At 49.2% G+C, this 17,485-nt stretch overlaps 2 protein-coding genes across 3 annotated transcripts in view; both read right to left on the bottom strand.

Moving 5' to 3' along the window:
• Positions 1-2,525: 2,525 nt before the first annotated feature.
• hcrt (hypocretin (orexin) neuropeptide precursor) lies at positions 2,526-11,977 on the bottom strand. The gene is made up of 2 exons (XM_012952794.3): positions 11,777-11,977; positions 2,526-2,924 (listed from the first exon to the last, which is right to left on the bottom strand). The coding sequence occupies exons 1-2, from the start codon at positions 11,795-11,797 to the stop codon at positions 2,526-2,528; spliced, it is 420 nt and encodes a 139-aa protein (XP_012808248.2). The 5' UTR covers positions 11,798-11,977.
• A 3,530-nt stretch (positions 11,978-15,507) lies between these two features.
• Positions 15,508-17,485, bottom strand: part of LOC100488276 (inactive phospholipase C-like protein 2) — a 73,265-nt gene continuing 71,287 nt past the window's right edge. For both annotated transcript variants that reach the window (XM_012952793.3, XM_002942317.5), the window contains exon 6: positions 15,508-15,983. In XM_012952793.3, coding sequence (XP_012808247.1) covers positions 15,795-15,983 — 189 coding nt within the window. In that variant the 3' untranslated portion in view covers positions 15,508-15,794. The remainder of the gene's footprint in view (positions 15,984-17,485) is intronic.

Below are 17,485 nucleotides of genomic sequence, written 5' to 3'. Positions count from 1 at the left end.
TTCTCCTCCTCCCCCTCCCATCTCAACTCTCTCCCCCTCCCTTCTCCTCCTGCCCTTCCCATCTCAACTCTCTCCCCCTCCCTTCTCCTCCTCCCCCTCCCATCTCAACTCTCTCCCCCTCCCTTCTCCTCCCCTTCCCATCTCAACTCTCTCCCCCTCCCATTTCAACTCTCTCCCCCTCCCATTTCAACTCTCTCCCCCTCCCTTCTCCCCCTCCCTTCTCCCCCTCCCTTCTCCTCCTCCCCCTCCCATCTCAACTCTCTCCCCCTCCCTTCTCCTCCTGCCCTTCCCATCTCAACTCTCTCCCCCTCCCTTCTCCTCCTCCCCCTCCCATCTCAACTCTCTCCCCCTCCCTTCTCCTCCTCCCCTTCCCATCTCAACTCTCTCCCCCTCCCATTTCAACTCTCTCCCCCTCCCATTTCAACTCTCTCCCCCTCCCTTCTCCTCCTGCCCTTCCCATCTCAACTCTCTCCCCCTCCCTTCTCCTCCTCCCCTTCCCATCTCAACTCTCTCCCCCTCCCATTTCAACTCTCTCCCCCTCCCTTCTCCTCCTCCCCTTCCCATCTCAACTCTCTCCCCCTCCCATTTCAACTCTCTCCCCCTCCCATTTCAACTCTCTCCCCCTCCCTTCTCCTCCTCCCCTTCCCATCTCAACTCTCCCCCCCTCCCTTCTCCTCCTCCCCTTCCCATCTCAATTCTCTCCCCTCATCCCATCTCAACTCTCCCCCCCTCCCTTCTCCTCCTCCCCCTCCCATCTCAACTCTCTTCCCCCTCCCATCTCAACTCTCTTCCCCCTCCCATCTCAACTCTCTCCCCCTCCCATCTCAACTCTCTCCCCCTCCCTTCTCCTCCTCCCCTTCCTATCTCAACTCTCTCCCCCTCCCATCTCAACTCTCTCCCCCTTCCATCGCAACTCTCTCCTCCTCCTCCCCTTCCCATCTCAATTCTCTCCCTCTCCAAACTGTGCAGTGTATGCTAAACTACCAGCAGCCAGAGCTGCAGCAGGAAGTTACTGAGACCAAGATAAAATGGCAGCTGCTATCTTAAACAAACACTAATGTGGCAAATCTATTGGCAGTAAAATGCCAAAATGACTTTCCTTCTCCTTTATGGATGTTGGCGCATTCTGGTATATGGTAAATGCATAAACCAAGCAAGCAGTCTTATATATATATTGAATAAAATACCCCCTCTTGTAAAATATAAGGATATAACAAGTCACCAAGAAATTCCCTGACCATATAAAGGTACGAGGCTGAAGGCCTCCAGGCCATGGAACTCCGGGTGATGATTAATATCCTCATATTTTACAACAGGGGGACTTTATTATAATATACACGTTTCAGTGAGTCATGTGACAGAAATGAGATCACTAAGCTCCGATTATAACTGATGACATCACTAGGCACCGTTTATAAGGATATAATTTACAGGGTATTCTTGAGTTTTATATCTATATATGTGTGTGTGTGTTTGTATACACAGATTTATTTACACTGCTGCCTATTTTCAAAGGAAACTGACTGAAAGCTAAATATTTAAAGGGGAACTCCGGCTTCCGAACCAAAATGTGTTAAAGAGCCCCACACAGCCCAGAAACCCCTAATATCCCTATCCCTGTAATCTGTTCCTTCAAACAGTAGGAATAAATACCATTTTTATATGCTGAAATCCAGCTGCAAAACTGTTCTTCTCTTTCTGCATCATTTGTAATCCTGGCAGGGGAGGAGGGACTAAAACACTGATATTACACATTGTAACAACTTCTCCCCAGCTTACAGTTGTGTTTGGGTGGAGTTCCCCTTTAATATATTAACTCATAAATCCTTAAATGTAGACTTGTAATATCCCAACCACTGCCTATAAAAACACAGATGACCAGACAGCTTAATAAGCAACGAGCAGAAACGTGAGCCTTTTTCTAGAGGAGAGTGAGGGGGAAAGGGATCCAGGGAATGTTCCTTTAGACCAGCGGTTCTAAACCTGTGGGTCGGGACCTCTTTGGGGGTGGAACGACCCTTTCACAGGGGTCACCTAAGACTATCGGAAAACACATATTTTATAATAATTTTATGGATGGGGGTCACCACAACATGAGCAACTGTATTAAAGGGTCACGGCATTAGGAAGGTTGAGAACCACTGCTCTAGAACTAGAACTGCTACAGAATACAATAATGGATTCTGAATACAGTATATAGGTATAACCGTAGTCAATGTGGACCCACAGCAGTACGAGTTGACAAACGTAGACTCTAGAACAGCGGTTCTCAACCTGCAGGTCGGGACCCCTTTGGGGATGGAACGACCCTTTCACAGGGGTCACCTAAGACCATCGGAAAACACATATTTCCGATGGTCTTAGGAATAATTGTATGGTTGGGTGTCACCACAACATGAGGAACTGTATTAAAGGGTCGCGGCATTAGGAAGGTTGGGAACCACTGCTCTAGACAGAGATATTGACTTCACTTGTTGCCTCGTTCTTTCTTCCCCTTTACACCTGGATACAAGAATTGCCCCTAGTTACATACTGGGGGTTTGTTTGCAAGCGAGGCCTTTGCTGCCATTGGGCGGCTCAGAGCAAAGCAGTGGGGAGTTGGACGCTGAGCTACCGGCGGCCATAGGGCCATCTATGCAGTTGGTCTCCTCCTCATCCTGAGACCTTCTCCCCATGGTGAGGATTCCCGCCGCATGGTTGCCGGAGCCTTGGAGCAACCTCTGGAGTCGGCTTTGCATGGACTGGAAATCGCCCCTCCGTTTGCCCAGGGTCAGAATGCCGGCGGCGTGATTCCCGGAGCCCCGGAGAATGTCGTAGATCCGGCAGGAACAGGTCTTCTGGCGACAGCAGTCGGGGGCGCTGCCCGACGTTACGATCAATGAGCAGAGAAGGACCAGCAACAACCAGCAGGGGGTCTTGGGTGCCTGAGAAGGAGAGTAAGGATATCTGTCAGACTGTTGTCTGAGCACCATAGAACATACAGAACCTGTTGCCTCCTTGTAGCTCTAGAACGTTCTAGGGCAGAATTTCTATTCGCCCCAATTCATTTTTCACTGCCTGGATTTAATTCTTTCCAAATGAAGCTGACAGAGTATCGGCCCCAATGCTCCTATACTGTATTGGCCGGACTGGGGGGCTGCAGGGCCCACTGGGGCTTCTGCCTTGGGGGCCCCTGCACCCTCCAATGGCCCGCACCGCAGCCTTCCAAACCTCCCCCCACCCGTTTGACCTGGAGGGAGACCTGCGGCTCAGTATAGTGGCCTGCGGGGATCGGGTCTGGGCCGCCGGGCCGCCGGACCCACCGGGTTTTTGCCCAGTGGCCCAGTCCGACCCTGGCCCCGATGCTCCTATACACATCAACCTACTGGAACCTGCTATTCTCTTAGCTGAGCAGAGGTGCTACGGGATTGGTCGGTAAGGATAACGCTTAGAAATGGTATGTAGGGAAGCAGAGACAAATTAATGGAAATATAAACCCTGAAAACATTTTCATTTACATTTTTTTTTTTTTTGTAGTTTTCAAGATATCAGCAGTTGAAGGATAAGTAAACCTTTAAAATAAATAAATGTAAAATTCTAACACTAAATTCTAATAACTTTTAAGCTGCTGATTGTATTTGCTAATATCATGAATTTGAAACAGCAGCGCCACCTGCTGGTCATTCAGCCGAAAATGAATTTCCCGGGAAAAGAAATATCCTGCGATGTCGCCGAGCTTAGAACTGACCAGAGAAACTTCCGACGACCATTAACTTCTATTTTTTTTTTCAAGCAGAACAAAACCACAAGGAATTTGTTTTCTCAGGAAATTTCCAGCCGAATGCGGCCGATCAGCAGGTTTTAAATTCATTATATGAGCAGTTTACAAGCGGCCAATATCTTCCACTAGGAAAACAATCATATAAGTTGCAAAAGGGTTTCACATTTCCGGCTTGTTGGAAACTTACCCTGACGCAGTGAGCAAAGTGCAATTCCCACAATGCACCATTTTTTTTTACCCAGAATTCATGCAGGATCGGACTGGGCCTACGGGACACCGGGAAAAAAACAGTGGTCCCCAGCCCTTGTGGGCCCAGAACCAATCCCTGTTGGGTGCTCCGGGCCCCGCAGGTTGTGCCAAAGTGCGGCGGGGGCCTGGGAGGGGAGTGTGGGGACCATGGTGTGGGGGTACCTTGGGGGGGTGTGGGGCAGAGGGAGTAGCAGCCCTGTTGGGCCCCAATGGACCCCAGTCCGACCCTGACGGCATCTACTAAATGAGTAGTGAGGAGCACATTACGTTGGCAGACATGGATTCGGAGCAACATTCCGCATTTCACCATTGGCGAATTGTTTTGCAAAACTTCCGCAAAATTTTGCTGCCAAAAATTTGCGGTCCGTCAAAAAACGTGCAAAAAGAAGGAGCGGTTGCATAAAAAAAGGGCACAGTTGCATCACAAAAAGTCACTTGGTACCCCGCAATTCGTGACTTTTTCAGCAGTTTTGCAACTTTTTTGCCAAAGCGAAATTAGCCGAATATTTGCACTTGACTATAAATGAGCCCTACAGTGTATAGGGGAGACTGACTGGGCAGTGGGGTCAAATACAAAATGTTGGGGGCTGTTATGTGGCAGTTTGGAGGGGCTTATTATGAGTTATATCCCCATGAATAGCCGGGCGTGGGCAACAGTCTAAGGTGGCAGCTAATATGGATCAAGTCAGGAGGAGCCCCCTATCTAGCTCCCAGGTTACTATGTGGGGGCCGGGGGGGAATTAGTTATATGATGGGATTTGGCGCGTCTCATACAGAGAAGCAGTGCATTGGCCGAGTCACATACAGAGAAGCAGTGCATTGGCCGAGTCACATACAGAGAAGAAGTGCATTGGCCGAGCCACATACAGAGAAGAAGTGCATTGGCCGAGCCACATACAGAGAAGAAGTGCATTGGCCGAGCCACATACAGAGAAGTGCATTGGCCGAGCCACATACAGAGAAGTGCATTGGCCGAGCCACATACAGAGAAGTGCATTGGCCGAGCCACATACAGAGAAGTGCATTGGCCGAGCCACATACAGAGAAGTGCACTGGCCGAGCCACATACAGAGAAGTGCATTGGCCGAGCCACATACAGAGAAGTGCATTGGCCGAGCCACATACAGAGAAGTGCATTGGCCGAGCCACATACAGAGAAGTGCATTGGCCGAGCCACATACAGAGAAGTGCATTGGCCGAGCCACATACAGAGAAGTGCATTGGCCGAGCCACATACAGAGAAGCAGTGCATTGGCCGAGCCACATACAGAGAAGTGCATTGGCCGAGCCACATACAGAGAAGTGCATTGGCCGAGCCACATACAGAGAAGTGCATTGGCCGAGCCACATACAGAGAAGTGCATTGGCCGAGCCACATACAGAGAAGCAGTGCATTGGCCGAGCCACATACAGAGAAGTGCATTGGCCGAGCCACATACAGAGAAGTGCACTGGCCGAGCCACATACAGAGAAGTGCATTGGCCGAGCCACATACAGAGAAGCAGTGCATTGGCCGAGCCACATACAGAGAAGAAGTGCATTGGCCGAGCCACATACAGAGAAGCAGTGCATTGGCCGAGCCACATACAGAGAAGCAGTGCATTGGCCGAGCCACATACAGAGAAGAAGTGCATTGGCCGAGCCACATACAGAGAAGTGCATTGGCCGAGCCACATACAGAGAAGAAGTGCATTGGCCGAGCCACATACAGAGAAGTGCATTGGCCGAGCCACATACAGAGAAGAAGTGCATTGGCCGAGCCACATACAGAGAAGTGCATTGGCCGAGCCACATACAGAGAAGTGCACTGGCCGAGCCACATACAGAGAAGTGCACTGGCCGAGCCACATACAGAGAAGTGCATTGGCCGAGCCACATACAGAGAAGTGCATTGGCCGAGCCACATACAGAGAAGTGCATTGGCCGAGCCACATACAGAGAAGTGCACTGGCCGAGCCACATACAGAGAAGTGCACTGGCCGAGCCACATACAGAGAAGTGCACTGGCCGAGCCACATACAGAGAAGTGCACTGGCCGAGCCACATACAGAGAAGCAGTGCATTGGCCGAGCCACATACAGAGAAGTGCACTGGCCGAGCCACATACAGAGAAGTGCACTGGCCGAGCCACATACAGAGAAGTGCACTGGCCGAGCCACATACAGAGAAGCAGTGCATTGGCCGAGCCACATACAGAGAAGTGCATTGGCCGAGCCACATACAGAGAAGCAGTGCATTGGCCGAGCCACATACAGAGAAGTGCATTGGCCGAGCCACATACAGAGAAGTGCATTGGCCGAGCCACATACAGAGAAGTGCACTGGCCGAGCCACATACAGAGAAGTGCACTGGCCGAGCCACATACAGAGAAGTGCACTGGCCGAGCCACATACAGAGAAGTGCACTGGCCGAGCCACATACAGAGAAGTGCACTGGCCGAGCCACATACAGAGAAGTGCACTGGCCGAGCCACATACAGAGAAGTGCACTGGCCGAGCCACATACAGAGAAGTGCATTGGCCGAGCCACATACAGAGAAGTGCATTGGCCGAGCCACATCCAGAGAAGAAGTGCATTGGCCGAGCCACATCCAGAGAAGAAGTGCATTGGCCGAGCCACATCCAGAGAAGTGCATTGGCCGAGCCACATCCAGAGAAGTGCATTGGCCGAGCCACATCCAGAGAAGAAGTGCATTGGCCGAGCCACATCCAGAGAAGAAGTGCATTGGCCGAGCCACATCCAGAGAAGAAGTGCATTGGCCGAGCCACATCCAGAGAAGAAGTGCATTGGCGAGCCACATCCAGAGAAGAAGTGCATTGGCCGAGCCACATACAGAGAAGTGCATTGGCCGAGCCACATACAGAGAAGTGCACTGGCCGAGCCACATACAGAGAAGTGCACTGGCCGAGCCACATACAGAGAAGTGCACTGGCCGAGCCACATACAGAGAAGTGCACTGGCCGAGCCACATACAGAGAAGTGCACTGGCCGAGCCACATACAGAGAAGTGCATTGGCCGAACCACATCCAGAGAAGAAGTGCATTGGCCGAGCCACATCCAGAGAAGAAGTGCATTGGCCGAGCCACATCCAGAGAAGAAGTGCATTGGCCGAGCCACATCCAGAGAAGAAGTGCATTGGCCGAGCCACATCCAGAGAAGAAGTGCATTGGCCGAGCCACATCCAGAGAAGAAGTGCATTGGCGAGCCACATCCAGAGAAGAAGTGCATTGGCCGAGCCACATACAGAGAAGTGCATTGGCCGAGCAACATACAGAGAAGTGCATTGGCCGAGCCACATACAGAGAAGTGCATTGGCCGAGCCACATACAGAGAAGTGCATTGGCCGAGCCACATACAGAGAAGTGTACTGGCCGAGCCACATACAGAGAAGTGCATTGGCCGAGCCACATACAGAGAAGTGCATTGGCCGAGCCACATACAGAGAAGTGCATTGGCCGAGCCACATACAGAGAAGTGCATTGGCCGAGCCACATACAGAGAAGTGCACTGGCCGAGCCACATACAGAGAAGTGCACTGGCCGAGCCACATACAGAGAAGTGCATTGGCCGAGCCACATACAGAGAAGTGCATTGGCCGAGCCACATACAGAGAAGTGCATTGGCCGAGCCACATACAGAGAAGTGCATTGGCCGAGCCACATACAGAGAAGTGCATTGGCCGAGCCACATACAGAGAAGTGCATTGGCCGAGCCACATACAGAGAAGTGCACTGGCCGAGCCACATACAGAGAAGTGCATTGGCCGAGCCACATACAGAGAAGTGCACTGGCCGAGCCACATACAGAGAAGTGCACTGGCCGAGCCACATACAGAGAAGTGCATTGGCCGAGCCACATACAGAGAAGAAGTGCATTGGCCGAGCCACATACAGAGAAGAAGTGCATTGGCCGAGCCACATACAGAGAAGAAGTGCATTGGCCGAGTCACATACAGAGAAGAAGTGCATTGGCCGAGTCACATACAGAGAAGAAGTGCATTGGCCGAGCCACATACAGAGAAGAAGTGCATTGGCCGAGCCACATACAGAGAAGTGCATTGGCCGAGCCACATACAGAGAAGTGCACTGGCCGAGCCACATACAGAGAAGTGCATTGGCCGAGTCACATACAGAGAAGAAGTGCACTGGCCAAGCCACATACAGAGAAGAAGTGCATTGGCCGAGCCACATACAGAGAAGTGCATTGGCCGAGCCACATACAGAGAAGTGCACTGGCCGAGCCACATACAGAGAAGTGCATTGGCCGAGCCACATACAGAGAAGTGCATTGGCCGAGCCACATACAGAGAAGTGCACTGGCCGAGCCACATACAGAGAAGTGCATTGGCCGAGCCACATACAGAGAAGTGCATTGGCCGAGCCACATACAGAGAAGTGCATTGGCCGAGCCACATACAGAGAAGTGCATTGGCCGAGCCACATACAGAGAAGTGCATTGGCCGAGTCACATACAGAGAAGTGTACTGGCCGAGCCACATACAGAGAAGAAGTGCATTGGCCGAGCCACATACAGAGAAGAAGTGCATTGGCCGAGCCACATACAGAGAAGTGCATTGGCCGAGCCACAAGGCTCAGTAGGAATAAATACAGCAACCAAAGGGTTCCAAGGGCCCCAACGCACCCACATATTTCCCTTTTCTATAGAAATCCCCTGCACTGAGTAGCCGTGTAACTGATATATTATTATTATAGACACACCCACAGAGCCGCCCATACACCCACATAATCACAGGCCACGGGGGCTCCGAATTATTGTCCTGACAATTTTTGTACCACAGCGATTGGTTGTTTAGTCAGGTTAGAGAATTTCCGTCGGATAATGTTAATATCTTTGCCTGTATCTGACCGTATCCACGGGGCCCACTATGCATATAACTTTCATATGATTGGTGTCTGGCAAGTAATAAAGGGGTGGTTCGCCTTTAAGTTAACTGTTATAGGCATCTTTTTATTTGGTCTTCATTATTTTTTATAGTTATAATTATTCCTTCTTCCAACTCTTTCCAGCTTTCAAATGGGGGTCACTGACCCCTGAGCCAAAACCCTATTGCTCTGTGAGGCTCCAGTTTTATTGTTATTGTTACTTTTTATAACTTATCTTTCTATTTAGTCCCTCTCCTATTCATGTACTAGTCTCTCATTAAAACCACTCCCTGGTTGCTAAGGTAACTTGGACCCTAGCAACCAAATAGCTGCTGAAACTCCAGACTGCAGAGCTGCTGAACAAAAATCAAAATAACTAAACTACAAATAATAAAATCATAATAAAAAATAATAAAAAATAATCACTCTCTACATCCTACTAAAGGTTAACCCCTTTAAAGTGATAGTGAAGACACAATATGTATAAAGGCCAAGATTGTGCCCATAGAACACAGTATTTATAGCAGAGTCAGTGAATTAATATATCATTAATAACACACGGAGCTGCAACGGAAAGAGATTCGGGGTGTATGAACCGATATAGAAAATATTGATGTTTGTAGGCGCAACTCATTGCAGCCTCACTGTGTAGGTGCTGGGGGTACGGGGCAATGGGGGTACGGGGCAATGGGGGTATGGGGCAATGGGGGTATGGGGCAATGGGGGTATGATGGAATGGGGGTACGATGGAATGGGGGTATGATGGAATGGGGGTACGATGGAATGGGGGTACGGGTCAATGGGGGTACAATGGAATGGGGGTATGTGGCAATGGGGGTACAATGGTATGTGGCAATGGGGGTACAATGGAATGGGGGTACGATGCAATGGGGGTACGGGGCAATGGGGGTACGATGGAATGGGGGTACGGGGCAATGGGGGTACAATGGAATGGGGGTATGGGGGTACGGGGCAATGGGGGTACGATGGAATGGGGGTATGGGGGTACGGGGCAATGGGGGTACGATGGAATGGGGGTACGGGGCAATGGGGGTACGATGGAATGGGGGTACGGGGCAATGGGGGTACAATGGAATGGGGGTATGGGGGTACGGGGCAATGGGGGTACGATGGAATGGGGGTACGATGGAATGGGGGTACGATGGAATGGGGGTACGGGGCAATGGGGGTACGATGGAATGGGGGTACAATGGAATGGGGGTATGGGGGTACGGGGCAATGGGGGTACGATGGAATGGGGGTACAATGGAATGGGGGTACGATGGAATGATGGAATGGGGGTATGGGGGTACGGGGCAATGGGGGTACGATGGAATGGGGGTACGATGGAATGGGGAATGGAACATGAGTTTGATCCTAAAGCTCATTATTATTTTATCTTATTGCAGATAGAAAGCAGGGGAGTCGTTACACTGACATTTATGGGCCAATGCCCCAAACATTACATTACTATATATGTCTATATGTTTCTCATCCCATTAGATTGTAAGCTCTAAGCACCGGGACCCTGTCACTGCTAATCCCTCCTGTCTGTACTGTACAGCATTACTTATAGCGGTGCCTCTATATAAACTGATCTGTATCTCTGTCTCTCTCCATCCATTCCTCTCTCTCTCTGTCTCTCTCTCTCTCATCTATATCTATCAGTCTGTCTGTCTATGTATCTATCCTATATATCTCTCTCTATGGATGGACTGAGCTACACCAGCCTGACACTATACAGAAACACTCTCTGCTGAGGTTTTGAGGGCAAACACTGCTCCTGAGTAAAATGCCTGACACAATACAAACAGAAGAGAAATAGACATAATGTTGAATATGAAGTCTCTGAAGCTGCAGTCACTCGCACATTTGCTATACGTTCTGGGCCATTAGAGATCACTAGATCCCATACAGCAGGTTCCTGGTTGGCTCCTCAACAACCGGTGCCATAAAGTTTATAAACTTGTTCCCACTTACTGCCCTGGCAGTACTATTGCCCCAGTCAGTATCAGGGTAATTAAAATCCCCCATTATTATCACTTGCCCCAAACTAGCAGCCTTTTCTATTTGCCTCCCCCCCTTCGCTTACATTAGGGGGGCTATAGTAGCGAAGCACTGAATCCCGGATTCCAGCCCTTTTTTTATGGATTCGTTTTCGGCCGAATCCACGGTCCTGGCCGAACCAGTTCGAGATTTGGATAATCCATAAGGGGGGGTTCGGGGTATCCCTAGTCTATAGCATACCCCTAGAATTAGTTTGGATGGTTAGACTCTTAACCATCTGTGAGACGCTCAGCCCATAAGGATTCAGCTCCCTCTGTTAACCCCATCACTTCTGCCTTAATATTTGCAGTTAATTCCTGCTTAATGAACAGACACTCCCCTCCTCCTTTCCTATTGCCCCTGTCCCTCCAAAACAATGTATACCCCCCAATATTACCCACTGCACCCTCACCCCCCTCCCCCAACCCTCTAGCCACCTTCTCCCCCCCCCCCCAACCCTCTAGCCATCTTCTCCCCCAAAGCAGCTGCCCCATCATCATCGAGGTGCCCCCCATCCCAGGCAAAGAGCCTGAGAAATCAGCCCAGTTCTCCAGAACCCCAATCTCTCAGCCGGGGGTTAATCTCCCTGAGTTCCCCCTGCCCGAGGCACAGGGAATATCTCTGAGAAAATTACCTTGGAAATCCTCGCCCTCAACTTATTGCCTAGTTTTTTAAAATTGTTCTTGAGGACCTCCCCCCCTCCTCTAACTTTGCCATTGGTACCTATGTGTACCCCCAACCGCCGGGTCTTCCAATGGGTCCCATACCTGTATATGAAAATAAATCTCCCTTCTATGGATCCCAATATCAGGAAGGTTCCCCTACTCCGTCCCTTACCTTCTCATTTAGAGACTCCATCGTTCCGGGCGCGTGTTCTAGAGGCTCCGTACCTTCCCCTCGGACCGGTAGATCTGAGAAGATCTGAGCATCTCTCTCCGCTTTATATATACGGATCCCTTCATCAAGAAATGCGTCTATTTCGGGGGGCCGGCCTTCGCTACAAAGCTTGGGGGAACATTGTACAAAAGGAGCATCATTTTAATGAATTTGGTGGCGCGACGTCTCTTGGTGACAAAAGGAGGCTCGTCAGCCCCCAATACTCCAGCCTGCGCCATTGTCCTCTGAATACGTATTATTACCATGAGTTACCCGGCGTTAACAAGGAGCCGCCACCAGTGGAATTTCACCGGGATTCTTACAGACATTTAGGCCAAACATGAGTAGGGATCATAATGATTCTCATTAACGACTTAACGACTCGGACATTGTTACCCACTGCGCTCGTTATCATGGGACGCGGTTATTAGACTAATGAGCTTTCTGCTTGGAATGTTCTTCAGAAAGGCCTCCATAGCGATCTGGGAAGGAGTCATGGCGTCTCAATGGCCGAGCTCTAGGCAACTATTGGGTGTCAGCAAATAAAGGCATTCGGGTCTCGCCCTGCTAAAGAACCCTTTACGGAGTTAATTAATGGCTTCCAGATAAAGGGACTAATACGATTCGATGAGGCCAACGTATTTATAGCAACGACGTCTTCCTCACACAGGGAGGGTTAGTTAATGGCATATAAATGGCTTTGGGATACACAGAACTCAGTGTGGCCCCTACTGTGGCCCCCCACCACTTGCCTGAGCTAAGGGGGCCCAGCCTGAAGGCCAGTTAGGGGGGGATTTGGGGTGAGTGCTTATTTGTGCCCTGGGTACCCCTGGAACTATAGCAGGGTGACTGTTACCCCAATGTTTCTATATATCTGTAACCTTGTTATGGGCTAAGGGGGCCCAGCCTGAAGGCCAGTTAGGGGGGGATTTGGGGTGAGTGCTTATTTGTGCCCTGGGTACCCCTGGAACTATAGCGGGGTGACTGTTACCCCAATGTTTCTATATATCTGTAACCTTGTTATGGGCTAAGGGGGCCCAGCCTGAAGGCCAGTTAGGGGGGGATTTGGGGTGAGTGCTTATTTGTGCCCTGGGTACCCCTGGAACTATAGCGGGGTGACTGTTACCCCAATGTTTCTATATATCTGTAACCTTGTTATGGGCTAAGGGGGCCCAGCCTGAAGGCCAGTTAGGGGGGGGATTTGGGGTGAGTGCTTATTTGTGCCCTGGGTACCCCTGGAACTATAGCGGGGTGACTGTTACCCCAATGTTTCTATATATCTGTAACCTTGTTATGGGCTAAGGGGGCCCAGCCTGAAGGCCAGTTAGGGGGGGATTTGGGGTGAGTGCTTATTTGTGCCCTGGGTACCCCTGGAACTATAGCGGGGTGACTGTTACCCCAATGTTTCTATATATCTGTAACCTTGTTATGGGCTAAGGGGGCCCAGCCTGAAGGCCAGTTAGGGGGGGATTTGGGGTGAGTGCTTATTTGTGCCCTGGGTACCCCTGGAACTATAGCGGGGTGACTGTTACCCCAATGTTTCTATATATCTGTAACCTTGTTATGGGCTAAGGGGGCCCAGCCTGAAGGCCAGTTAGGGGGGGATTTGGGGTGAGTGCTTATTTGTGCCCTGGGTACCCCTGGAACTATAGCAGGGTGACTGTTACCCCAATGTTTCTATATATCTGTAACCTTGTTATGAGCTAAGGGGGCCCAGCCTGAAGGCCAGTTAGGGGGGATTTGGGGTGAGTGCTTATTTGTGCCCTGGGTACCCCTGGAACTATAGCAGGGTGACTGTTACCCCAATGTTTCTATATATTTGTAACGCAATTTACGTATCTTTCGCAAAAACTGCTTTAAACTTTCTAATTATCTCAAGAATTAACAAAAAACATTGAATTTTCAGGATTTAAACCAATGGGCAAACCCTGTTCATTGCACTCATACTGAACAAGGGGTGTATTTCCCCTTAAACCAGTTGCTTTGATCTCTGCTGTGACACGCAGAGCTGCAGCAGGGAAGGGGTTAAAGTGAGAAAGTTGAGGGACAATGGTCGACTTTAACAGGAGGGGCGATAGGTTATGTATTTATCATGGTTGCCCAGGTCAGCACAGCACCCACAATGGCACCCTACTTACTGCAATCTCTCGCCAGTCCCATAAGTTCTTATTTGCTGTACAGGTACCGGTACCGTAGACTTTACGTTTCTGATCTCTTCTTTGCTCTACGCTACATCATTTTTTTAACACTCAACAGCCAGAACAATGAAATCATACATTTGATTGGTTGCTGGGGGTTACTGCCCAGTTGCAAATCTGCCCGACAACAATACAATTACCCCCACATGGGGGTAGTACAGTTATGGGACCAGGGATCTTTCCATAAATTGGATCTCCATGCCTTAAGCCTGCTAAAAATCATTTAACCATGAAATAAACCCAATAGGGCTGTTCTGCCCCAATAAGGGGTAATTATATCTTAGTTGGGATCAAGTACAGGTACTGTTTTATTATTACAGAGAAAAGGGAATCATTTAACCATTAAATAAACCCAATAGGGCTGTTCTGCCCCCAATAAGGGGTAATGGTTAAATGATTCCCTTTTCTCTGTAATAATAAAACAGTACCTGTACTTGATCCCAACTAAGATATAATTACCCCTTATTGGGGCAGAACAGCCCTATTGGGTTTATTTCATGGTTAAATGATTCCCTTTTCTCTGTAATAATAAAACAGTACCTGTACTTGATCCCAACTAAGATATAATTACCCCTTATTGGGGGCAGAACAGCCCTATTGGGTTTATTTCATGGTTAAATGATTCCCTTTTCTCTGTAATAATAAAACAGTACCTGTACTTGATCCCAACTAAGATATAATTACCCCTTATTGGGGCAGAACAGCCCTATTGGGTTTATTTCATGGTTAAATGATTTTTAGCAGAGTTAAGATACGGAGATCCAAATTACAGAAAGATCCCTTATCTGGAAAACCCCAGCATTCTGGATAACAGGTCCCATACCTGTATTGTAATAAATATAGTGGAACCTTTTCTTTTGCTTCTTGCTCCCCCTTGTGGCATAAAGCAAAATCTATCAAAGAAATCTTATTTATGAATTGGGTTAAAACAGATCTAAATATATATATAAAATCAAACAAAACGTGAAAAGCAGATAGTGTTCCTTAGAGCAGGGCAAACGGCTCAGGATTTTGCAGGTCCAGAGGCAGATTCCATAGGGAGAGAAGGAATAAAAGTGCAAAAGAACATCATTCCCACGGGAACCGATCAACCCTGACTTCCTTGTTTAGCATGAAGCCCCGCCCCCTTTTGCTTCCTGAGCCCCCCTTCTCTCTTCGACTATGAAGACCTCGAAAAGCTGCCTACTGGGCATGCTCAGTAATGCCTCTGCAACAATTAAAATCCAATATCAATCAGGAATGCCCAGTTGGCACCTCTTTAAGGTCTTAATAGTCAGAGAGAGAAGGAGGGCTTAGGAAGCAAAAGGGGGCGGGGCTTCATGTTAGACAAGGAAGTCAGTAAAAGAGCTGCAGTTCAGCTGCTTGTAATAGAGAAACAAATGCAGGGAGAAAGGTATGTTGCTGATTTTTACTGTAAACGCTTTGCCCTCCCAACCTGCTGGTCACATGATACTCTCTCTAAATACGATTTGTCACAAAAACCAGCAGACGCCGATACCTGAATGAGTGTATTTAAACCGCTAGTGATTTCTTAAAATACACAGAGAGAGAGTCGGAGGGAGGGAGAATGTGGATAGAGGTAGCAGGACACCTCCCCCTTTAGCCCAAACCATTCTGTTGTACAGGGGGGACAGTGAGGGCGGGGCTAGTCTGTGAATATATTAACATTAAAAAGGATTTGCACGTCTTCCGATGAAAGTCAGTCCTTCGCGATACAAGTCCCGCAGTTATGTCTCGGGATGAGACCGTCGCACTCTAGCTGTCTCTTGGGCTCATTGCCTTCAGGATCCGGCGTTCCCCCCACTTTCCGCCTCAGGGATGGATTCCAGGGCTCCCCGGGGCCTTAAAACGTCTACAGAAGGGGAGGGGGAGCTGCTCCGGCCGATGCCGCTGGACTGGCCGGCGTGGTGAATCTGGCGCACGTGCTCCACAGCTTCATTCCTGGCATGTTTGAGGAGGTCGGCCTGGCCCTGGGGGGGGGGCAAGGAAATAAATATACAGTTAGATGCCTACTGGCCATCCCTACTTGCCCTGGTCCCAACCACAGATATTCCATGATTAAACCAATAGGCAAGAAATATGTTCAGTACAAGCCCTTCCCATCAGGGAAATGGAACCTACTCCATGTTTGCTCCTTGCAAGGCACATAATTAGATTAGATTAGATAATAAGATTCTAAGCTCAGATAAACCCCTTTGCCCCACCCTGGCAAAACAGGCACAACAAACGGTCAACTTGTATACTAGGAACTGAATTATCTACTGTACCTCGCAAGGACCAAACATGGAGCAGCTTCAAACTCCCTGTTCAGCTTGTGAAATAACAGAACCCAGAGATGTTTTGTGATTAAAACAACAGACATAAAGTAAGTTCTGCCCAAGCCCTATTCATTGCATTTGTGTTAAACAAAGGGGTGTACTTGCCCTTTAGGTATAGAGACCCCTATTTTGCAATAAAAAATAAACTACTCCCTGACCTGTAGGCAAAACAATCTACTAAAATATAAACTGTAGAGCACCGGCTTCCAAACTATCATTCATTTAGTGACTTCAATGGCAATTTAAAGGGGAAGTTAAATCTGCTTTATAAGCTACGACCTCCTGCTTTGTGTTTGCTGCCCTTGGAACACCCGTGTTTCACTGAATTGCAGAGCGTTAAGGGAGGATTTCATTTTATTTACTGTTATATAAACCCATACCCCATATACAGTGCATAGGCGACACATAAGGACCCGCTATTCAGTGTATTTAATATACAAACAATACCCTAGCGGTGTAAGGAATATAGTTCCATAAGTCTTTAATATAATACAACTGAGGCTACAGCGCTGCTTATCCGGCTATAGAAACCTCTGATGGGCTGAAGGCTGCAGCTTGCCTATCAGCCACTAGGTGGCAGCACCAAACCGTTCTGCTGTCACTATAATTAAACCTATAGCTTATAATGCAGTGTTTTTCAACCTTTTTTGGGCAAAGGCACACTTGTTTCATGAAAAAAATCACGAGGCACACCACCATTAGAAAATGTTAAAAAATGTAACTCTGTGCCCAGCAGCAGTGCCCCCCTAGTACACTGGTGCCCAGCAGCAGTGCCCCCTAGTACATTGGTGCCCAGCAGCAGTGCCCCCCTAGTACACTGGTGCCCAGCAGCAGTGCCCCCTAGTACATTGGTGCCAAGAGCAGTGCCCCCCTAGTACATTGGTGCCCAGCAGCAGTGACCCCCAAGTACATTGGTGCCAAGAGCAGTGCCCCCCTAGTACATTGGTGCCCAGCAGCAGTGCCCCCCTAGTACATTGGTGCCCAGCAGCAGTGCCCCCCTAGTACATTGGTGCCAAGAGCAGTGCCCCCCTAGTACATTGGTGCCCAGCAGCAGTGCCCCCCTAGTACATTGGTGCCAAGAGCAGTGCCCCCCTAGTACATTGGTGCCCAGCAGCAGTGCCCCCCTAGTACATTGGTGCCAAGAGCAGTGCCCC

This window comes from Xenopus tropicalis, chromosome 10, assembly GCF_000004195.4.
Source record: "Xenopus tropicalis strain Nigerian chromosome 10, UCB_Xtro_10.0, whole genome shotgun sequence".
Taxonomy (NCBI): Eukaryota; Metazoa; Chordata; class Amphibia; order Anura; family Pipidae; genus Xenopus; species Xenopus tropicalis.
This window is presented reverse-complemented; position numbering and strand designations above follow the sequence as displayed.